Source organism: Halichoerus grypus, chromosome 5 (assembly GCF_964656455.1).
Source record: "Halichoerus grypus chromosome 5, mHalGry1.hap1.1, whole genome shotgun sequence".
In the NCBI taxonomy this organism is placed as follows: domain Eukaryota; kingdom Metazoa; phylum Chordata; class Mammalia; order Carnivora; family Phocidae; genus Halichoerus; species Halichoerus grypus.
Genome location: NC_135716.1, coordinates 37,938,860 through 37,963,045, shown reverse-complemented (window position 1 = coordinate 37,963,045; position 24,186 = coordinate 37,938,860). Strand labels below are relative to the sequence as shown.

The following is a 24,186-nucleotide window of genomic DNA, read 5'->3' as shown; positions in this document are numbered from 1 at the left end:
GTTTCATCACTAAGGTCAGCACTGTTGTGTATATAATTTACAACCAGCACTGACTCTAACCTGAAGCAGTTTGGCTCGTCTATAAAATCTCACAATTGGAAGACACCAATTTCCTGTTCCTCTTAACCAAATGATTTAGGGTTTTGAACTTTTGTTTCTGAAAACAAACAGCATTTGACTTTTCACACAAGCTAGACGATAGCTATTTGAGGTATTGTAGAAGCTATAAAATAAGCTTCCTCTAATGTTAAGAGCTTACTCTGTAATACTTTGTGAAGGCAGAAATTATATACAAAATTTCAAAAGCTATTTCTAATGAGAGTTTTAAAAATAAATAAAAACTATATATATTATTAAGCATTGCGATAAAAGGAAAATAATAAAAATTACAAGTAGCTAAGAAACCTGGGCAAAATTATTGGTCAGCCCCACCCTTTCTTTGGAAAAGAAAAAAAGATCTTGTAATTGTTCAATATTAGGTACCTAGGAGGATGGGCTTCTAAAAAAAAAAAAACAGTCTTCTAAACTTGGTATAGTGCAGTAGAATAAATGCATTGAATACAACTTAAAAATCGCAGAGACTTCCAGCTTTCTTTTGTGAAATCCAAATTTCTTATTTTTATTGAGTTCCTCTGCCAGTAATTTTTTTTTTATCTCCACTAGCTGTATCTAGTGTGATTACATTTCTCTATTTTTAAATTTAGTTTTGATTGGGTAACACATGCATATGTAAGAAATTCAAAAGACACACAAGGGTGGTGAGTGAAAAGTTAAATCTCTCGTACACCCTTATGGCCCACTAGTTCCCCTCCTGGCAGTAAACACTGCCACCAACTCTTCGATTTCCCTTTTCAGGGGTGTTTTATGCAGGTGTGTGAGAGAATGCATGCGTTTGAGTTTTCTACACAAACAGTAGCATATTATATACACTTTTCTGTACCTTGCTTTTGTTCTATTTAACAGAACATCTTGGAGAACATTTCACATCAGTGTATATAGGGCAGCCTCATTCTTTTTAAGTCTGCATAATGTCCCATTCTCTGGAGGGAGTGTTATTTAACTTAACTTTCCAACAGGGTCCCTGTTTCCCATCTGCTTCCACATTTGCATACTGTGCCCATTTCTACAAATGTAGATCTTCACTGCATTTCAAAACTCCTTGAAAACAAATAAGATGACTCATGATTTTGCAATTATACTTTCAAAGTACTTCTGCACATGTATTATGTCACTTGAGCCCCATGTCACTGTGGATCTAGTTAATGACTCTAGGGCAGCTCAGTAGGTCACACATCGTTTCTTCTTAATAATTTTAATTTCAGCTTCCTCTGACAATTACAAAGGTAGTTCTAGATAGCTGCTGTTACATGTTTGTTTACTGGGTGTCATTTGTATTTGTCTGTGTGACTCACGGTCTCCTTTACAGATCATGTGCACGTGTTTCCTAAGTGTTTAGAAGTGTTGAAGATACTCATTAGCAGCTCCTTATATAAATTTCCTTAAAATGTATTTATATTCCTTATTTTTCTAGAAGTGGCATTAGATCCACAAATATTCTTTCATTAGAAAGACACAGATTTCTACATTAGAAAACTGGCTAGTTTAACTGCCGCTGGTCCATTTGCCCAAGGGAGTAATCTGGATGCGTAAGATACTCAAGGAAGGGAAGCCACACTTGGTCTGCTCTTTGCCCATGGAAATGATTAAATTCCAGGTCAAAACTTGGATCGTGAAAGTCTAAACCACACTGAAACTGCCCCCACAGAATTCAAATTTCACTGCTATTTGCTGGCTGGAAAAGCTTAAGCATGTTACTTCTCCCTCTGTGACTTAGTCTTCTCATCTCTAGGTACAAACTAACTTATCACACCTGCTAGACTCCAGGAATTTGGCTGGACAAGAAGCCAATCTAGGGAGCCGAATAGATTTGACAGCTCATCTGGAGGCCTGATGTGACAGAAGAGCCCGGGACACATCTACCTCAGGATGCTGACCACTAGGAGTCAAAAGCTATCTCAGTTATGCTTAAAATTTAATCCAAAATTGGCAGCTCTCTCTGCACATGGGTCCTGTCCCTGTGCTATCATGAAAGCACCTTTTTGCTTGAGGCAAGCCCGAAACAAAAGAGCCAATCTGTTCTCTCAACCAGAAATGATGGTTTGTTTGGCTAGATCAGTATTCTCGATACTGGCCCTCACCCAAGCTGACCATTTGGTGTGGGAGAAGGAAGGAAAGGGATGGTCCTCATGTCACTATTAATCTCCTGATATTCTATCGGGGAACCCATTTATAGGTCACTTGAAGTAATCAAGTTACTGGTCTCTGGAGAGTACTGATGAATTGTCTGTATTTTTTTTTTTTTTTAATGATGATACTATCTGGACTTTAGTCAGCTAGGATCTCACAGCCTATTAGATTTAGTACTTTTGATGACTAAGGGAGAAGAGAGGGGAAAGTACCATATAGGTTTTGGCTGATTGAAGAGGAGAGAAATCTGGTGCTTTTTAAAGGAAAAATAATCATTAAAATAATTTAAAGTTATTAATCCACTAAGAATCAGAGCACAGTCCAAAGCCTGTCACTGAGTTAATAATAGTTGGCGATTCCTTTCAGACATAGCTTTTGTGAGGTCATTTTTTTGAGGCTAGTGGTGAAAAGCTTCATAGCCATAGAGCAACATTTGGCAATAAATTAGTTCAGCTTGTTTCCACATGGCCCAAAAATCTTCATTTGTTCCATCATGAAAAACAAACTTTCATTTGCTTGAAGCAGGGAAAAATAAATGATTTTCTTTTGCATATTTTGACAATTTAATTTTTAGCATGCTTATATGGTAATCTTTTTTTTTTTTTTTTTTTTAAAGCCACTAACTACTCTTTTCCATGTTTGGTTTTAGTCCCTGTAAAGAAAAAAACCTGCGTTTTTAGCTCTCAACAGAAAAAGCCCAATTTTCTCAAGGCAACGGCAATACAGACCCAAAGAAAATGCATGTGACTTAACACATTACTGAGTGAGTCTGGGGAGAAATCCTTCTCCCCAAGTATGAAGAGGGTTATTGCATTTCAGGTCATGATAACGTTGTGACGTTGCTGTTGGAGTCACGGGTATGGAATAGGTGGCTCTGTTGTTTCTTCTTCCTACACAGGAGACGATGGACTCTGAGAAACAACCTGAGGGTTCTAGAGGGGAGGGGGTGGGGGGAATGGGTCAGCCTGGTGATGGGTATTAAAGAGGGCACGTTCTGCATGGAGCACTAGGTGTTACACGCAAACAGTGAATCATGGAACACTACATCAAAAACAAATGATGTAATGTATGGTGATTAACATAACAATAAAAAATTTAAAAAAAGAATAAAGAATTGCATTGACTGGTCAAAAAAAAAAAAAAAAAAGAATTGATCACTTTTAACTACAGTGTGAAACAAATATGACATCAGTTATATAGCCCTACCCAAAAAGCATTAAATTAGGAAGGCGAAAATACCCAACTAGAGTTGTGGAAAATGTTAAAGTTTGCAAAAATATCCTAATCAAGGTTTCCTCTGATGAACCACTGGAGTACATGTAGGGGTGGAGGGGGGGTGGTAGCAGCGGTAATGATAATAGCTAACATCGAGTGCTTATTATGTGACAGGCCCTGTGCTAAGAGTTCTGCCTCTATGAACTCATTTAATCCAACAACGTAGGTAATATTATCTTCATTTAAAACGTGAGGAAAATGAGGCTTAAGGAGATTAAGTTACTTTGAAAGGTCACACAGCTCTCTGTCACTAGAGACTCACCTGGTTGTATCAGGCTGCCACTATTAGAATACTGGTCTACCATTCACTGGTTACAGGACCTTGGGCAAGTTAGTTAACCTCTCTAACTATCAGCTCTGTAAATAGGTTGCTCCTACATTTAAATGAGATAGTTCATATAAAACACTAATGGTACCTGGAAAGAGGAAATACTTAATAAATGTTAGCTGTTCTTAAAATAAGAGAAATTAGCAAAGAATCAAAGAGTTAATAGAGGTTTAATTTTTTTTATTATTATTTTTTGGTATGTGTGTGTATATGTGTGCATGTTTCTTATTCCCTGTATTACATTTTTAGTATTACCTCTCAGGAATGAAGTTGATCACAGAAATGATGACAATTATATTAACAGGGCTTTACATTTTTCAGTGTGCTTAAACGAATTATGCAATTTGATCCTTAGAACAGTATTCTATATTTGTCAACAAACTGAGGCTTAGGGAAGTTAAGTAATATTATGTTGGCCACATAGTTGACAGAAAAGGTGGAATTCAGATTCGAACTTATGAAAGTGAGTTTAATTTATATCCTTTAAGTTGAGCTAGTTTCCTGGTTTTAGTAATGTTTTGTTGATCTTGGGATTTCCAAGTATATAATCAAATCATCTGCACACACTGATATTTCTATTTCTTCCTTTTCCATAGTTGTGACTTTATTTTTTTCCTAATCCTGTTGGCAGCAGTTGAGTGCAGTATTAAATAGAAACTTACCCTGCCTTTTTGTACCTTTGTTACTACTTCTCGTTTTAATCCCTCTGTATATCATCCTCCAAATGCTTGGAAATGGCCCATGCCTGTCCTATCCGGCCATCAGAACTGAATGGAATGTTACCGCTATAAAAAATCCTCTCTGAGGGCGCCTGGGTGGCTCAGTTGGTTAAGCGACTGCCTTCGGCTCAGGTCATGATCCTGGAGTCCCTGGATCGAGTCCCGCATCGGGCTCCCTGCTCGGCAGGGAGTCTGCTTCTCCCTCTGACCCTCCCTCCTCTCATGTGCTTGCTCTCTCATTCTCTCTCTCTCAAATAAATAAATAAATAAAAAAAAAAAAAAAAAAAAAAATCCTCTCTGAGCTTCTCAGCTAGAGTAACCTCTATTTATTTTACACCAGTGGTTCTCAATTGGGGGTGATTTTGTCCCCCAGGGGACATTTGGCAATATGTGAAGTCATTTTTGGTTGCCATAACTAGGGCATGCAGTGCTACTGGCATCTGATGGGTAAAGGCCAGGAGGAATGCCGCTAAACATCCAGCAGGTCACAGGACAGCCCCCTGCAATGAAGAATTCTCCAGCCTAAAATGTCAGCAGTGCTGAGGCTGAGAAACCCTGTTCTAAACTAAAGCCTCAAGGCACTAGGACATATATTATTTTCCACTTTTAAAAAACTTATTAATGGGGGCGCCTGGGTGGCTCAGTCGTTAAGCGTCTGCCTTCGGCTCAGGTCATGATCCCAGCGTCCTGGGATCGAGCCCCAAATCGGGCTCTCTGCTCCGCGGGAAGCCTGCTTCTCCCTCTCCCACTCCCCCTGCTTGTGTTCCCTCTCTCGCTGTGTCTCTCTCTGTCAAATAAATAAATAAAATCTTTAAAAAACAAACAAACAAACAAAAAAAACTTATTAATGTATATATTTTATCATAGACTGTATTATTTGAGGGCAGAGATTCCATATTAATCATCTTCTGATCGCAATGTTCACAATAATTAGCAAGTCTCCCTACATATCCACCTGTATTACCTCATTAAATACCTTAGATTAATTTAAACCTTAATCGACCATTAACTACAAAAGATGGCATATGTTAGATAAAATGATTTAGAGTTTCCTTAAGACATTTGATAAATGAGAAAAATAATATAGGACCTAATTTTTTTAATTTGTAAAACTCAGGCAAATGTTCATTCTTATTTCTGATTCCATGCATCTTCCCCAAATGATTCCATAAACCATGATATATTAAGAAAGGAGTATAGAAAAATATATTTGAAAAGATACAATGCACATATGAGTACATTTGGAAAAACACTGCAACCATGACGAATTTGATGATGTCAACTAAAAACTCTACTAGCAGAATCAAACCAAGGAGGAAAAAGAAAAAGTGAAAACATGTTCAAGACACTAGGCTCCAGGGAAACACAATCAGGGGCAAAAAATGCTCAACATACCAATACTGGTGTCACATTTAAAGCTCAAATTTTTTAAAAAAGCTGATATCCTTGGAAGGGAGTAGACATTGCTTTATTTAAAGCACCTAAAGTATCATATTTGTTATCATATTCAGAGAGGATGCAGCAATTCAGAGAGGATTTTGTCAAGGAAGAAAATATGAAGTTCCAGAATTCTTCTCACAAGTGATACTTCCAATAAGAGGTAGAAGATACAATCAATACAGGATGGCTTTGCTATATAACAGCAATCTTTCTTACAGCCAGGAAGGCTACTGTTACTTTCCACTAATAGCTGTATTTCTAAATAAAATTTTGAAGGGGAACGTTCCATGTTACTTTTGGAAAGAGCTAAATACAAATTAGGTAGTTAATTGGTGCATCTAATTTTTGAGTGGTTTTCATTTTTATGCAGTACTTTCATGTAACAATCTAACAAATACATCCTTTGAAGTGGAATACTCTATTAGGTAACACAGATGTTTTCTTGGATTTTATTATGCTCATGAAAATTTTATAACATTCATAATAATAATAGTGTAAAGTAATAATTCACTGTGGCCAATAGCATGAGCAGTGGGCACAGTGAAAATTGAAGTATTTCACATGAAAGAGCAGAACGCAGCTCCAAGAAAGAATACTATCCATCTCCAAATGAGATTTATCCATTTCAGTAATTTGTTCCCAGTTTTTAATGCACATATTTTTTATGAATACTATTATTTATTTCCTGATCAAGCAGTGCTACAATTACATGAATTAACCAATGACTTACCCAGTAAATCTGAAGCTCTTAAGTTTTCTTTCAGAAACATAACAGAAATAATGGCACTACCTAGAAAGAAAATGGCCATTAGTGGTGTTCCCAAGACAAAAACATATATTATGCGGTGCCATTTGAAAGGAGTTAAGCACTTTGTGTCTTATACCTGGACTAGCTATGTCCTGGTCAGAGACACCCAGTAACTGTGGCTGTGAAAACAACTTTCCCCCCTCACGGTTGAGGATACATAGAAACTGGCCTGGTTTACAGAGGACCGAGGACAGTGGCTGGGATAGTGCCCTGCGGACAGCAAGGGCATAATAAAAGCTTACTAAATAACTAAATGAATAAATGGAAAGAAAGAGAAAAAGAGAGAGAGAGGGAGGGAGGGTGGGAGGGAGAGAGGGAGGAAGGAAGAGGGACAGGGAGGGAGGGAGGCAGAAAGAGCAAGAAGGGATGGAAAGAAAGAGTGGAAGGAAGGAAGTTTTAACTTTAAATATATCCCAAACCGAAACTCATTATTTGCCTTCATCTCCTCCTATAATTCCTATTCTAATGACACCTCTAAGGAGCCCCAGAATCCTAGGACTGCTGCCGTCCCCACTCTGCTTCACACTACACATCCAACAGGATCCCAGGTCTGCTGGGTCTGAGTTTCACCATCTCTCCCGCCCACCCCCTCCAGTCCACTGTCACTGAGCTGCTCAGGCCAGCTTCACCTCAGGCTTAGACCTCAGGCTCCTGCTGCTCACCACATCTGTTCTTGATCTCTTTTATATTCCATGCCCATCCTTACTCCCTTACTCGAATAATCAGAATTCCCAGAACCACCATCTAGTTTCATTCTGAAGGACTCTTATTTGGGCTATTCCCTTTGCAACTCTGCCTCCATTCTTGTGACCAACTCTGGACTCAAGGATCACCTCTGGATTCCCCTAGACCCAGTTGACCAAACCACACTTTTGTGTAATTACCCCCTCTAATATAGCTTTCTTGTTACACTGAAGATTTATTTGCCTGTCTCCCCTCAAAGACTATCAGTTCCTTTGACTCTGAGACATAGGTCTTATTCTTCTAAGATCCCCCGGGGTTACCTAGCACATAAATAAGAGAGTTTGTGGGATCTCTGCCCTGCATTTGCTGGCCCTCATGGTGTAAGATCCTCTTTCCCATGACTGATGCTACTGAACCCTCAACCTCTAAGTAAGCCATGACCTGCTACTTGGTCTCAGGTTATGTAGGATACATTGAATCTCTTTGAGTTGTTCCTCTTATGGAGCCATTCCTCTATGAGTAGAGGCATGGGGAAATCCAAACTTGCAATAATACAAAATAGTACACAACATAATTTGTATTTAAATTTTTTAAGAGTGGGGAAGGGGCAAAGGGAGAGGGAGAGAGAGAATCTTAAGCAGGCTCCACACCCAGCATGGAGCCGGATGTGGGGCTTATCTCACAACCCTGAGATCATGACCTGAACCAAAGTCAAGAGTCGGATGCTTAACCGACTGAGTCATCCAGGTGTCCCCGTATTTTAAATTTTTAACAGAATTTATTAGCCAGGTTTTTAAGTTTATTTTTTAAAGTAAAAATATACAGAAGAAAAATCATCATGAAAATAACTCATCATCTAGAAAAAACTGCAGTTAATATGTTGGCGTGTTTATTTTACCTTAGCCGAGATAAAACTGTAATGCAAACGCTTTTTTTTCAGTTTCCTTAGTTACCATATTATTAAACTTGCCATGTCATTTAAAATTCTTCTTAGATAAAAATTTTCATGAGTCTGTATAATAATTCATTAAATTAGTTAAATTTGAATATAACTATATCTGGTATTCTGGCAATTGATTTAAAACAAAATAAATCCATAGCAGAAACCCTCATTCAAGATAGGATGGGATTCTCTTATGTTTTCTCCATCTTTTTCTCAACCTGGCTCTCTTTTATTCAAGCTGAGCTATGTCCTTGCAAACTTCTCCTGGGCAGGTAATTTATCCAAATGGACATTTTACACAGAATAAACAGAGCATGGAAAACGTCCACCAACCATGGATTTAATTGGGTGGTGTGGCTTTAAAACACTAAAGGAATGTTTTCTGTACAGACGCATAGCCCATTACGTTAAGAATTGAGTTTGGGACAGGTGTAAAAACGTCTGAAAATTTTCCGTTTCATATTTGAACCAAAACAATTCAGGGAAACTAATTTCATATGTTAGAGAATTAGGAAAGGTATAAAAACCAAGACCCCATTCCCATCCCGTCACTGACTCCCTGTGTAATTACATAAGGAATGTTTCCAAGTGGAGAGAGGTAGATCGATAAGAAACAGGTGAAGTATCACTACTAACATATACCAAATGCATTCCATTATAACAGTCCTTGAGAGGACTATTTCACAGCAAAGGAGTCCAGGAAGAAGGGAGACACTGCTTACATGGAATGGGGACATCTTAGAGCTGGTAGGAGATACAAAGACAATGTACTCCGGGTCCTAAACTTCATATTTTGGAGGCAGGTCCAGAGAAGTTGTTTGTTCATTCATTGATCCATTCATTTAACAAACATTTATATTACAGTGGAATTGGAACCAAAGCCCACATTTCCTTAACCCCAGTCCAGAGCTCTTTCAGGTACACTACACTCCATTGCCTCCCTTGAAAGGAGAAAGGCATTGCTCTCCTTCTCTTCTTGTTGCTGAACCAGTTTCATAACTAATTTCACTTTTAGAAGGGATGGGGGAAATGTTCTACAGGTGATAATTTCATTGCTAAAAGAGAAAGGGACATGATTGGTAACAATAAACTTGAAATATACTGTATGCATCAAATTATATTGACTGCCATAAAATAGTTACCAGTGTTTTATGAACATAAATATGCTACTTTTACTCTCTGAAAGAACTTCTGTCTAATGCACTTCCATACTCATTGTTTTGTTTGTTCTAAGAGAACGTGAGAGTTTCTACAAAATTGTTAGATAAGAGAATAAGATTTTTTAGTTTTATTTATCTAGCAAAGCAAGTAATAAAAAAGGACATTCTGTTAAGAAACATTCATAATTCATTTATCTTTCAAAATATGGTTAAAACGAGAGCTATGCTGAGCAAAAAGACAGTATCTGAGCAACAGCTCATAACATGACTTCTAAGTAGAGCAGTAACTTTTTAAAATGAGAAAAAATAAATAAACTGAAGTGCCCCGTATACATTTGCAATCAGAGATTTGTCAAGCTCAACCCTGTCTAGTTGTTACTGTAACAACCACCACTGCCTAATAAACACCTGGGAAGAGGAAAGAACTACTATGCTTTTACTCCTATAGTAAAATTTAGTATTCAGAAATCAAGCATTTCAAGATCAATAGCTTAAAAAGCATTAAAACAGAACACAGTTGTACATTAAATAGATTTGTGCTAGGAATGATTAAACTATACTTACTACTGAGCGTTAACTTCAGCACTCAGTTCCGTGTAGATTTTTGACTGGGGGCATATTTGGGCAGAGGTTCGAGAACCCTTTTCCATTCCAGCCTTCATATGGACACAGATCGAAACAGAGTGCTCACAGACATGGGTCTACACAGAGGGTACTTGTGGACACTGGGGTTAAATTCATTACACCATGTCTCACAAGGACTCCAGAGCTGGACACTGAACCACAATGTGCATAATGCATTAAAAAAGAAAAGGTGAGAGGTAGCATATGAAAGATAATCTGACCGAAATTTAAACAGTGGTTATGTAGAAGTCATGGCGGGAAAAAAAAAGCAGGAATATTTTCTGTTTAAGGGAAAAAATAAAAAAGCTTCTAGTACTTTCTCTGGTGCAAAATGGTGTTCCCATGAGGCAGTTTATTAATGTATTCACTAGGCCTTAAAGTTCTAATGCTTCATTGTCAGGAAGACTCTCAACAACAATTATTACGGGTGAGTCAACTATTCTATTTTTGGCCATTAGTGGTCATTCAGATTAGCAATCAGAATGGAGATCCTTTCTGGTCAAGGTTGACATAGAGAAACTTACATGTAGGAATTCTGATTCTGGTTTCCAGATGAAAACAGATAAAGGCCAAGCAAGATTCTGGTGGCGTCATCTGAACCAAGTCTAGATGTGGGGGAGGGTGCCCGTTCCAGCGGTAGGTATGTGACCTGGTGTTGAGCTTCGTAACGCTCCCTGAAATGAACCACAAGTTTGTCCTTTCTTTGCCTCCTCTCTTACATCTCAGACTTGGTCCAAGGCCTGGCTGTTATTATGGAAGAGTTATTTCACTTAATGTGGTCAAGAGTTGATGCTCTAAGATCCATAGCAGGCCACAAGTGAAAGAAAAAGACAACTATAGGGCACCTGGGTGGCTCAGTCGTTAAGTGTCTGCTTTTGGCTCAGGTCATGATCCCAGGGTCCTGGGATCGAGCCCCGCATCGGGCTCCCTGCTCAGCAGGAAGCCTGCTTCTCCCTCTCCCCCTCCCCCTGCTTGTGTTCCCTCTCTCACTGTGTCTGTCTCTGTCAAATAAATAAAATCTTAAAAAAAAAAGAAAAGAAAAAGAAAAAGACAACTATAAATTGATCTGGTGCATGAGAATTCAGAAAGATCATACAAATTTGATTTGGGTTTCTTCTGTAATAGCCACCATAGGGATTAATAAATCAGAAGTTAAGCATCACATTTTTATATGTTAACAATCAAACTCAAGGGTAGATTTTTACAGGTGAGTTTAGATCTCTGTGTCTGTAGAATAGATAACTGAGGATTCCGTTTTTACATTTATATGTGCACTTTTAACTTAAACTCTCTTTTTACTAAAGGTTTAACAGTACAGAAGAGTTCAATTATTATTTAATGTGTTATACTATGGCCATTTTAAAACATTTTGTTCACCTTTATTTACTACTTCTCATTTTTGACCCTTTATGACAACTTAATTTTTAAGATCTTTTTTAAAACTTGAGGTATAATTGACATACAACATTATATTAGTTTCAGGTGTACAACATAATGATTTGATATTTGTATTTGGGTTTTTTTTTCCTTTTTTTCTTTTTTTTTAAAGATTTTATTTATTTGAGAGAGATAGCATATGCACGAGCGGGGAAGAGGGAGAGGAAGAAGCAGGCTCCCGGCTCCTCAGGGAACCCAATGTGGGACTCGATCACAGGACCCCAGGATCATGACCTGAGCCAAAGGCAGACGTTTAACCGACTGAGCCACCCAGGCGCCCAGGGTTTTTTGTTTTTGTTTTTATTTATTTATTTATTTATTTATTTTTTTTTTTTTAAGATTTTATTTATTTATTTGAGAGAGAGAGAGAATGAGAGAGAGAACACGAGAGGGGAGAGGGTCAGAGGGAGAAGCAGACTCCCTGCTGAGCAGGGAGCCAGATGTGGGGCTCGATCCTGGGACTCCAGGATCATGACCTGAGCCGAAGGCAGTCGTTTAACCAACTGAGCCACCCAGGCGCCCCAGTTTTTATGTATTTTTTAATTGAAGTATAACTACATACAGTGTTATATTAGTTTCAGGGATACAATGTAATGATTCAACAATTCTATACATTTCTCAGTGCTCATCAAGATTAGTGTACTCTTTTAAAATTTAATTTTTTATTTGAATAGAGCTGACACACAATCTTACATTAGTTTAGGTGTACAACTTAGTGATTTGACAGGTTTATACATTGTTATGTTCACCTCAAGTGTAGCTACTATATGTCATTATTACAATAAGCACTATATTCTTTATGCTGTGCCTTTTATTCTCATGTCTTATTCATTTCATAACTGGAAGCCTGTGTCTCCCACTTTTTTTTTTTTAAGATTTTATTCATTCGACAGAGAGAAACACAGCGAGAGAGGGAACACAAGCAAGGGGAGTGTCTCCCACTCTTCTTCACCCATTTTGCCCAACCTCACCCCCCTCCCCTCTGGCAACCATCAGTTTGTTCTCTATATTTATAGGCCTGATTCTGTTTTTTCTTTGTTTATTCATTTTGTGTTTTTGTGGGCATTCCCTTAAGTACCCCTAAAAATACTGAGCATCTTTTCATGTCTGTTGGCCATCTGTATGTCTTCTTTGGAAAAATGTCTATTCATGTCCTCTGCCCATTTTTTAATTGGATTGAGTTTTTTGGTGTTGAGTTGTAGAAGTTCTTTATATATTTTGGATATTAACCCCTTATTGGGATATATCATTTGCAAGTATCTTCTCCCATTCAGTAGGTTGCCTTTTTGTTTTGTTGGTTTCTTTCACTGTGCAAAAGCTTTTTTTTTTTTTTTTTTTTGATGTAGTCCCAACAGTTTATTTTTGCTTTTGTTTCTCTTGCCTTAGGAGACATAACTAGAAAAATTTTTCTACAGCTGATGTCAGAGAAATTACTGCCTATGTTCTCTTGTAGGATTTTTATGGTTTCAGGTTTCACACTTAGGGTCTTTAATCCATTTTGAGTTTATTTTTGTGTGTGGTGTCAGAAAGTGGTCCAATTTCCTTCTCTTGCATGCAGCTGTTCAGTTTTCCCAGCACCATTTGTTGAAAAGACTGTCTTTTCCCCACTGTATATTCTTGCCTCCTTTTCCATACAAGCATGGGTTTATTTCTGGACTCTCTATTCTGTTCCATTGATTTATGTGTCTATTTTTGTGCCAGTACCATACTGTTTTGATGACTACAGCTTTGTAGTATATCTTGAAATTTAGGACTGTGATCCCTCCAGCTTTGTCCTTCTCTCTGCTGCTTTGTTATTCAGGTTCTTTTGTGGTTCCATACAAATGTTGGGATAATTTGTTCTAGTCCTGTGAAAAATGTTGGTATTTTGATAGGGATTGCATTACATCTGTCGATATTCGTATATATTGCAAAATGATCACCACATTAAGTCCAGTTAACATCAGTCACCATATATAGTTACAGAATATTTTTTTCTTATAATGAAAACTTTTAAAATTTACTCTTAGCAACTTTTAAATACGCAATACAGTATTATTAGCTATAGTTGCCATGGTGTACATTACATCCCATGACTTATTTATTTTATGACTGGAAGTTTGTACCTTTTGACTCCCTTCACCCATTTCACCCACCCCCTCTCTCCCTGCCTCTGGTAACCACCAATCTGTTCTCTGTATATATAAGCTTGGTTTTTTGTTTGTTTTTTAGATTTCACATAGAAGTGAGATAATATGGTATTAGTCTTTCTCTGACTTATTTCACTTAGCAGAATGCCCTCAAGGTCCATCCATGTTGTCACAAATGATAAGATTTCATTCTTTTTTATGGTTGAATAATATTCCATTGTGTATGTATACCTCATTTTTCTTTTTTTTTATTATGTTCAGTTAGCCACTGTATAGTACATAATTAGTTTTTGATGTAGTGTTCAATGATTCATTAGTTAAGTATGACACCCAGTGCTCATCACAGCATGTGCCCTCCTCAATACCCATCACCCTGTTACCCCCTCCCCCCACCCTCCTCCCCTTTGAAACCCCCAAATTGTTTCTCAGTGTCCATAGTCTCTCATGGTTCATCTCCCTCTCTGATTTTCCCTCTTTGGATTTCCTTCCCTTCCCCTACGATCCTCTGTGCTATTGCTTATGTTTCACATATGAGTGAAACCATATGATAATTGTCTTCCTCTGCTTGACTTACTTCACTTAACATAATCCCCTCCAATTCCAACCATGTTGATGCAAATGGTGGGTATTCATCGTTTCTGATGGCTGGATAATATTCCATTGTGTATGCATACCTCATTTTTCTTTATTAATCCACTGATAGACACTTGGGTGTTGGGTGGGTTGTTTCCGTATCTTGCCTATTGTAAATAATGCTGCAATGAACATGGGGATGCATATATATCTTTTACAGTTACTGTTTTTGTTTCTTTGGATAAATACTCAGAAGTGGAATTGCTGGATAATATGGTAATTCTATTTTTAAGTTTTGAGGAATCTCAATATTGTTTTCTGAAGTGGGTATACCAATTTACCTTATCACCAGTAGTGTACAAGGGTTCCTTTTTTTCCACACCCTCGCCAACACTTGTTACTTCTTATCTTTGATAACAGCCATTCTAACAGGTATAAGGTGATATCACATTGTGGTTTTGATTTGCAATCGCCTATTGATTAGTGATTTCAAACATCTTTTTATGTAGTTGTTGGCAATCTGTATGTCTTCTTTGAGAAAAGTCTATTCAGATCATGTGCCCATTTTAAAAGTGGGTCATTTGTTGTTTTTGCTATTGAGTTGTGTGAGTTCTTTATATATTTTGGATGCTAACGCCTCATTAGATATACGATTTGCAAGTATTTTCTCCCTTTTAGTAGCTTGCATTTTCATTTTGTTGATTGTTTCCTTTGCTGTGCAGAAGCTTTTTAGTTTGATGTAGTCCCATTTGTTCATTTTTGCTTTTGTTGCCTTTGCTTTTGGTGTCAAATCCAAAAAAATCATTGCCAAGACCAGTGTCAAGGGGCTTACTGCCTACATTTTCCTCTAGGAGTTTCATGATTTCAGGTCTTACATTCAAGTCTTTAATCCATTTAGAGTTAATTTTTGTGTGTGGTGTAAAATAGTGGGCCAGTTGCATTCTTTTGCATGGGGCTGTGCAGTTTTCCCAACACCATTTGTTGAAGAGACTGACCTTTCTCCAATGTATATTCTTGGTTCCTTTGCAGTAAATTAATTAAACATATATGGCTGGGTGTATTTCTGGGCTCTCTATTTTGGCCCATTGATCTGTGTCTATTTTTATGATAATATGATACAGTCTTGATTACTATAGCTTTGTAATATGGTTCAAAACCAGGGCACATGATGCCTCCAGCTTTGTTCTTCTTTCTTAAGATTCCTTTGGCTATTTGGAGTCTTTTGTGGTTCCATACAAATTTTAGAATTGTCTTTTCTAGCTCTGTGAAAAATGCCACTGGAATTTTAATAGGGATTGCATTGAACCTGTAAATTGCTTTGGGTAGTATGGACATTTTAACAATATGAATTCTTCCAATCCTTGAGCACAGACTATCTTTCCATTTATTTGTGTCTTCTTCCATTTATGTCTTATAGTTTTCAGTATACAGGTCTCTTACCTCTTTGGTTAAATTTACTCCTAGGTATTTTATTCTTTTTCATGCAATTGTGACCACTTCTTAAAAGGCAAACATAACCCCAAATTAAAACAATCAAGTATACTTTGCTCAACTATGATTATGGATATAATATTCTTACCTGATTCAGTTGTAAAAAACAAAACAAACCAAAAAAACCTTTGGTCCATGGGTTACAAATTCAAATGCCGATGGGGCCAATTAGGCAATCCTCTACAGAGGGCAAAATAATGAAGGTGGTGGGCTTGGGCAATGAAGGGTGATGGCCTATGGGTGGTGGACTGGTGTGATGAGGGCAGGTTGCTGTAGCTATGAGGACCAGTGGGGCCATGGTGACCTAGAATATACAAGATCAGTGAAAGGTGGCAGCCATAATTCAGCCCTAGCCAAATGCAAGTCCAGGACTACCAAATCTGAATCTTTAAGGCAAACCACTTTTTCTGTGTCGTGGCCTAATTTTTAAACATGGGAAGTTAGTTTATATTCTTTCAAAGCATTAAGCCAAACAAAACACAGCAAAGGTCAGATCTGACCTACAGGACACCAGTTTTTGGAATCTCATCTAGCCTGCAGTGAAAATTTCATCAATTTTCATTTAGTGTCATCCAATTTATTGTTTAACCTCTATGATCTGAAGAGAAACCAGGGTATATTTTTATACTATAGGAAAGTAGAAGACAAAGTAGTAAAGGAAACCGTTTTATAAAAAATAGCCCATGACATGAAAAGAACATATTTATATAATAATGCTACAAACAGATCCTCACATGTAAATATCTGGCTTGTGGTTTCTGACCACTTATAACGGCAACTTTATTGCACTGCTAAAAAGCAAACCACGAAGGCACTTTCCCGTCACTCACAATCAAGCTTCAAACATGTGGACATGTTGAGCGTGCTCCCAGGCTTAATCAACTGTAATTGTATGGAAGTACTAACTACCCCAAAATTATCATTCCCTCTTAGTTGTAGAATTTTAGGGGGAATGTATGTCAATTACAACGTACTCCATGGAGTTAGGATTTGAAAATCTGAGGATGTGACAGTTTGAAAAATGTTTCTTTGTAGAGAAAAAAAGTTGTCCTATCATATTGGCAGGAATAAAAGTGTCAAGTAATTCATGTTAATAAAAAAATTGCTATTGTCATTTACTGAAGATACTGCAGAAACTGTTCATAGTAATTTGTATAATTTCAAATAAGGAAATTCACCTGGATTAAGAATAATCATTCTTTCTTTTCTATATTTTTCTTGACACACATTAGTGATTAAACTTGAAAGACTCCAAAAAAGTAAAAACTCTATCATTGAGAAGATAAACTCTGTATTATAAATTTATATAATAGCACATTACTTCATCAGGGGCAATTTCTCTAGAAAAACTTCGTGGCATCCTCAAAAAATCGGGACGAGTGGAAAAGACCTTTCAAATAGAGCTTTTTAGGTTTTAGGAATGCTTTCAGGTGAGTGCATGAGCAGACATAAAATGAGAACTGCAGAGTTTTATCTTGCACATTTTATTTAGGCTGGTTTGGGGACAAATCTGCTAAAGCAGACAACCCAACAAGCCACCAAAAAGGGGGAGATTTTCTGCATATTTCCAACATTAAAATAAATGCCTATGTGAAGCGCCCACAGGCAGCCCATGTGGTCTGGAGCTCCAGTGATCTCATCCAGCCTGGCACTAAGCTCGGGGCTCCGAAGGACTGGGAGAATTCGCAGCATCTAGGTTTGTGGAATGCTACAGGTCATTTGCTTATTGGTCTGTTTATGTTTCCTTTCATTTGTTTCTAATAAAAATCTTGGAGACCAAAGTTTCTGCTTGAGATGACTTCTTTAGAGTTCCAAAAGGCCTCACTAGGGCTTTCTGGCTACACCATGACCATCGCCTAATGGATTACAGACACACTTTAGCTCACAGCTCCATCACAGCACAAGAGAAACACACAAGACAACATATATTCCACATCATGAATTTCCATTTGAGCCGAAGCCAGCATGTTAGGGAAAAGTCGGAGATGGAAAAGACTTATTGGTCATATGTCCCATTCTCTCCTCATTTTCTCAGTGCAGTTGGCTCTCCAACTGTCATCTGAATTAGCCCAGTCACATGGTGACTACTTCTCTTAGGAAATTATTCCAAGACCAAGGAGATCTTCCTGCTATTGATTCTATCGTTCCATGTAAAATTCCAAGTGTTTGATCTCATGTAATTCACCTCAAGTTTAATCTATTCATTACCCACTTCTATTCATCTGGGCAATAATGAAGTAAAATAGCAAGTTTATGTGTCTCATACATTACCTGACATAGTGGATGCTCACTCAGTACTTGTTCCTTACCTTTATTTCTAACGTACTGCCTGAATTTAACTTGGAAAAGGGTGATATATTCTGTGAACTCTCTTCTAATTACTTTAAATCAATACACTCAGGGGTATAGAACTGAAAAATATCATTGGTGCTTTCATTATGTTCTGTTTCTCCCACCCTCCCTGTCCCTGCAACAATCTCCCTTGTCACCCCTAGAAAAATTAATTTTATACTGACTAAGATCTCATGAATCTCCTTAATTCCATGTGACTTCAATTCTTTTGATTGTTGATGGCTGCATGCTTTTTAACCATCTCTCAATGCTTAGGCATAGCATAGATATGGCACGAGGATGAGCAGAAAAAGGAAAATGTTAAATGTAAGGCTGCACTTTGTAGATGCACAAATAATCTAACTTAACCCCTGAAGGACAAGCTTATAAACTTTTATGTACAGAAGTGAATCTCCATGAGTTCCTTGCAATGAAATGCTTCACTATTATGCTTTTAAGCAAGTGTTTTTGTCTTCTAACACCCTAGAACAGAACATCCTATCCTCATTTTATCAAAATTCAAATTCAAACCAGGCCTACAAGGCTGTATTGTATGATTTCCCTGCACTCTGCTTTCCTGGAGAAAGAGGATGGAAAGCAACCAGACATACACAGTCACGTCTCTTGGGTCTCAGTTAAATGGTGAGGAAAGACATTAAGCAGGTCATCGTGAAAATGATGAAAGTCGATGGAGGGGAAATGTAGGACCAGGACTGCTGTGTGTGTTTGAGCAGGTGGCACAGTGCACAAAGATACCACCCACATCGCCTATCATGTCAATTTGTATATTTCTCAGGACAATTTTATGCCAGGTGGTACCAAAGTGTCCTGCACTAATGAAATCGCTGTATTATGATGATTTGCAGACCAACAGAAATAAAGTATCATGAGAAAGGTTACCTTTTTCTATTCACAAAAAGGCACCGGATAGACAAGAAGAGGGCCCACGTGGGGTGCTAAGGAAACAGAGAATAAGCCTGTTTAATTTAGTCTAGAAGCAAAGAAAGGCCTTCTGAGAAGGGAAGGATTAGCAGTTTAAAATTTTATTGCAAACTGCACAGAATATCCAAATTATTTCTTTTTACTAGATTTCTAGTATAATAGTTTCTCTGAAAACACATTCTCAAATGGCAGTTAGGCCTGAAAGAAATCAGTCCTTCAGCCTGTCTGTAGTTAATTCGCAAGTACACAAAGGAGCTACGAGGCCAGAGCAGGAAGGCAGAAAGTTACACACACGTCTTAGGCTGCCGTGCTTTTCCTCTGACAAATTTCTGTGTGTGTGTGTGTGTGTGTGTGTGTTTAATGTGTTTTGTCTTGGTAGGTTATTTGGAGATTCTGGTATTTTCCAACATGTTTCGATAGGGAGGATGTGGAGACGTCAAAGGGTAATTGCTACTCGATGGCTGAACACATGAGCTGCGAGGATCCTGTTTTTCTGCTCCCTGAAAATTAACCATTACATGGATAAGAAAAATAAAAAGCTTTTCTTAAACTGGCTCCTCCATTTTAGAGAATTTAATCATCAGCCATCTTTCAGGGCCAGGGAACAGATGCCCTTATAATGAATACTGTTCTCTGTTTCTGTATCCAACACTGTTCTTAGGTGTTTGTGTTTACTCTGTTTTCTCCCCAGGACAACTTCTGAGGTAAGAACTCTTTTTATCTCCATTTTGCAGATTAGGGATCTGAGGCATAAACCTGTTTAAACTACTTGTGTGAGGTCACAGAGCTTTCCAGTGGCAGAACTGAGATTTGAACCCTAGACCTAGCTGTGTGGCCCCAGAGCACATGTTCCTGACCATTCAACTGCCCTGTCTTATTGGGACAAATATCCAGCCTAGGCTGTAGACCAGATTGAAAACATCCATTAAGGGGCACCTGGGTGGCTCAGTAGGGTAAGCAAGCGTCCGACTCTGGACTTCGGCTCAGGTCATGACCTCAGGGTTGTGAGATCAAGCCCTGTGTTGGGCTCCACACTCAGTGCGTGCAGCCAGCTTGCCCCTCTCCCTCTGCTCCTCCCCCCACTCACTTGCTCTCTCTCCCTCTCTTAAATAAATAAATAAATAAAATCTTAAAAAAAAAAGAAAAACATCCATTAAGCTTTCTTACTTAACGGAAATACAAACACAAGTCAACATCCAGAATTAGCCACACTGCCAGTAAAACGAGCATATTAGTCAGAATGAGCTTTTGGACCTATTGTTCAGTGAGAAAAATAGGGTAAAAGTGCAAGGTGACACAAGGATACTAGGGCTCTGACATTCTCAAAAAGCTGGACCCAGGCCTGGGCATTCATATCTGCCAGGATCATTCCCCATTATCCAGTCCTTGAGACTCAGGCAGGCTCGATAACTCGCCGGAGCCAGGCAGTGGAGATTGGATAATGATTAATGTGAGCATGGCCTTAAGAATTCCCTAAAGGTTTTCTGCAGAACTGCTGTCGTTTGAGGATGCTTCATATAAAAATATTTTGTGGTCAGCAGGTTCTGAAACCTGGCCTAGTGCATCTGTCTCTGAGACGCACAGTGTGCGTGGGCCCGTCCTGGGATGCGCTCCGCCAAGCCCTGCACGCATGAAACCGGCCTAACAGTTACAGTCCAATATCACAGAAATCTGTTTGACTGTGGAACTCCTTGTTTCTCAGAATCCCTTTGGCGCCACCAGTAAAACTAGTGTTTGAGGGGTGGCTGCTTCCAGGTGAGCATGGCAGTGAGGCACGGCAGAACACGCACAGAAGGGGGAACAAAGGATAGGCAGGAAGATGGCTGGAGGCAGGAATGTGAGAAGAGCACAAACTGAAATAGCCATAATGCTTACCATAGTGTTTCTTATATACTAGTCCTAAGAACAATCTGTTCCATTGAAGTTACAAAGGGAAAAGGAATTTTGATGATGTAGGACAAGACAGTAGGCCTGGCATATTGTGTGCAGTGAGATTAGAACACAGGATTACCTACCCGGGATCTCTTCTTACTTCTGGAAGGGAGAAAGGAGCATGGTGTTGGTGTGAATCAGATCACCTAAGCAGAGGAAGGAAGATGGAAGAAAGTACCTACCCTACGTTGGAGCTCCAACTTTTTTTAAGCTGTTCTGGATTTTAATTTTCTTTCCTTCTTTTTTTTTTAAATTTTATTTATTTTTTTAGAGATTTTTTATTTATTTATTTGACAGAGAGATAGCAAGAGCAGGAACACAAGCAGGGGGAGTGGGAGAGGGAGAAGCAGGCTTCCCGCTGAGCAGGGAGCCCGATGCAGGGCTCGAACCCAGGACCCTGGGATCATGACCTGAGCCGAAGGCAGACGCTTAACCGACTGAGCCACCCAGGCGCCCCCCACCTTTTTTTAATTTTAAAAACAACAAAAGATAGAAGAAAGGCCAGAAAAGAATAGGCAAACTCCCATTCCATGCAACATACAATATCTTTTTTTTGTTTGTTTTTTTAAACTCAGAAGGAAGTCTGATTTCTTTCATGAATCTCCCAAGAAATAATTAGAGGAAAAATTCCAGCACAGAAAAATGTGGACACTCTTCTGCCTCATCTGTAGACAGAGCCATATGATATAGCTATTTTAAAAATACTTTCCTTTTTTGCTCCAGGTCCTTTAGAGTTTCTAGAATCTTTGTAAGGAATCTCAGGGTGGTAGGGGTTTGTTCTGAGGAATATTCTCAATCACCAATGGCCCATAACCCACCCAAAACACTTCACAATAACCTAAATTCAGCTCAGGAATGCTGTGGGAATATTACTCATGAGCATATATTACTGTTTGAAAAGATTGTAAAGTAGGAAATGGTTTGTATTTGAGGCTATAAGTTTTGTTTTTTGGTGTTCTTTTTTTTTTACTTCTTTGAATCATTTTATGGGCAGAGAGGGGGGTTGCTAAAAAGGTTTTAACACTGAAATGTTAATTGGGGCTAAGAGCACACAAGGAAAAATGATCTGTAGCATTAAGAAAGTCGCATCTGTCAAACCAGTGGGCTCAGAGTTTGAAGGTAGGTAGACTGGCCCCATGGGAATTTGGGGAGGACAGGACACTGTCTAAGGTGAGTGAGAAAACTTAAGCTTCCTATTACTAATGGGAGTTTTGCACAAGTCAGGCCAAGATGAGCAGCTTCACAAGCAGCTTCCCTGAAGGTCTGCAAGGGGTATCAAGGGACCCTTAATCTCTGACAACTTCCAAATTCTCACTTTAGGTCCCAGAGGGCCTGGTTGTATTTCATTTCTGTGAAATCCTGATCATTATAAGAAATCGAGCCACACTCCCCTTTCTTTGAGCTAGCTGGAGTAGCTCTCTTTTTCTTGTTCCCAGAGAAAAGGATTCCCAGTACCTGGGAGACTCGAGATAAATGGAGAATTTCATTACAATGTGGTATACTCAACCCTCCCCCAGGTGTCTGTTTATATTCCTGGACACTTTTTTGTCTATTTCATGGAAGCTAAGCATAAAGCAAAACAAGAAATAAAGACGAAAACCAGCTCTAAATATACAGTCATTATGAAGAATAATACAACATTTTCAGAACAACTGGGGCCTGTAGAGGTCCCAAGGTTACAATATAACTAGATTTTTTATCTATTATTCCTCAGATTTTGAGAAGAAAGAAGAAATCCATAATGTCCATGTACATGGTATGTGTAGCAAAGAGAAGATACGCTAAAATTGCTCATTTTATTAGAATGTTAAAAATGGCAAATGGTTACATAAATTGTGTGCCTACTCAGAGTAATAACAAGATGGCATTTTTAACTGAGCAATTTCTAGAAAGCTGAAAAGGTGTTCTTTGCTAAATATTCTACTATAGTATACCATGAAAGCATTTTAAATAAAATATTTTGAGTGGTTAAGAGGGGGAAACTACTATCAAAATAAATTAAATTCTTTTTGAATATATATTATTTCGGTTTAAGCTATGCTTTCTTTAAGAATATCATATTTTTTTTTGTAGAAATATTAAAATTGGGGCAGGTGAGTGCATCTTACGCTTCATCTAGTTGTTACCAGACAATAACCATCAACTCCTTTCTACTTCAGTGGTTTCAAATTCACAGACATTTAAAAACATGCTGTTTCCATAGCAGCAAATAAAGAGTAAAACTAAAAAGCTTTTATTGATTTTAACAAGGCTTAGAAAATTTATTCATCTTTTTAGCAATGATTTTTGCTCTTTTTTTTTAGTCTTTAGTAACATCTCATATTCTCTTTTCTAGATATATTTAGTAAATCATAAATTTTGAAAGTAGGTTAATTCTGACATTACTATAAAATTATACATTCTTATAGTAATGTAGAATACCAATATTTAATTCTTTTTTTTAAAAGATTTATTTATTTTAGAGAGAGTGCGAAAGGGTGTTCACAAGCACGAGCATGTGAGCCGGGGGAGGGGCAAAGGGGGAGGGGGAGAGACAGAGAGAGACTCTTAAGCAGGCTCCAGGCCCAGCACGGAGCCCATAGGACTCTAGCCTACAACTTTGAGATCATGACCTGAGCCTAAATCAAGAGTCAGATGCTTAACCAACTGAGCCACCCAGGCACCCCACTATTTAATTATTTTTTTAAAAATAATTATTTATTTATTTATTTATTTATTTAATTTATTTGAGAGAGAGAGAGCACAAGCAGGCAAGAGGGGCCAAGGGAGAGGGAGAAGCAGGACCCCCCTCTTCCCCCCAGGAGCAGGGAGCCTGATGCGGGACCCGATCCCAGGATGCTGGGATCATGACCTGAGCTAAAGGCAGAGCTTAACCGACTGAGCCACCCAGGTGCCCCCCCTCATATTTAATTCTTAATGTAAAAGAGATACTGAACTATGGAGTCAAGATCAGGCATCAAACACTCTAAGTACATGTAATGTCAGTTTAACATATGAATAAAGTATGATGTATTATGAATGCTTTTAGATAATTCATTAATAATTTAAAAAGCATGGTATAACATTTGCTGTTCCTGTTAATTTATTAAGATGCAGACACTGGAAATCAGGCTTTTAAACATA

The 24,186-nt window shown here is 38.2% G+C and overlaps 1 protein-coding gene across 5 annotated transcripts in view; it reads right to left on the bottom strand.

Moving 5' to 3' along the window:
* NIPAL2 (NIPA like domain containing 2) overlaps positions 1–24,186 on the bottom strand; it is a 74,521-nt gene that overhangs the window by 28,202 nt on the left and 22,133 nt on the right. For 3 of the 5 annotated variants that reach the window (XM_078072186.1, XM_078072187.1, XM_078072184.1), the window contains 2 exons: positions 10,753–10,902; positions 6,740–6,799 (listed from right to left, as the gene is read on the bottom strand). In XM_078072186.1, the coding sequence (XP_077928312.1) occupies positions 6,740–6,799; positions 10,753–10,902 (210 nt within the window). Of the gene's footprint in view, positions 1–6,739; positions 6,800–10,752; positions 10,903–15,946; positions 16,163–24,186 lie in introns of all 5 variants that reach the window. The other 2 variants (XM_078072188.1, XM_078072185.1) reach the window with 2 other exon arrangements.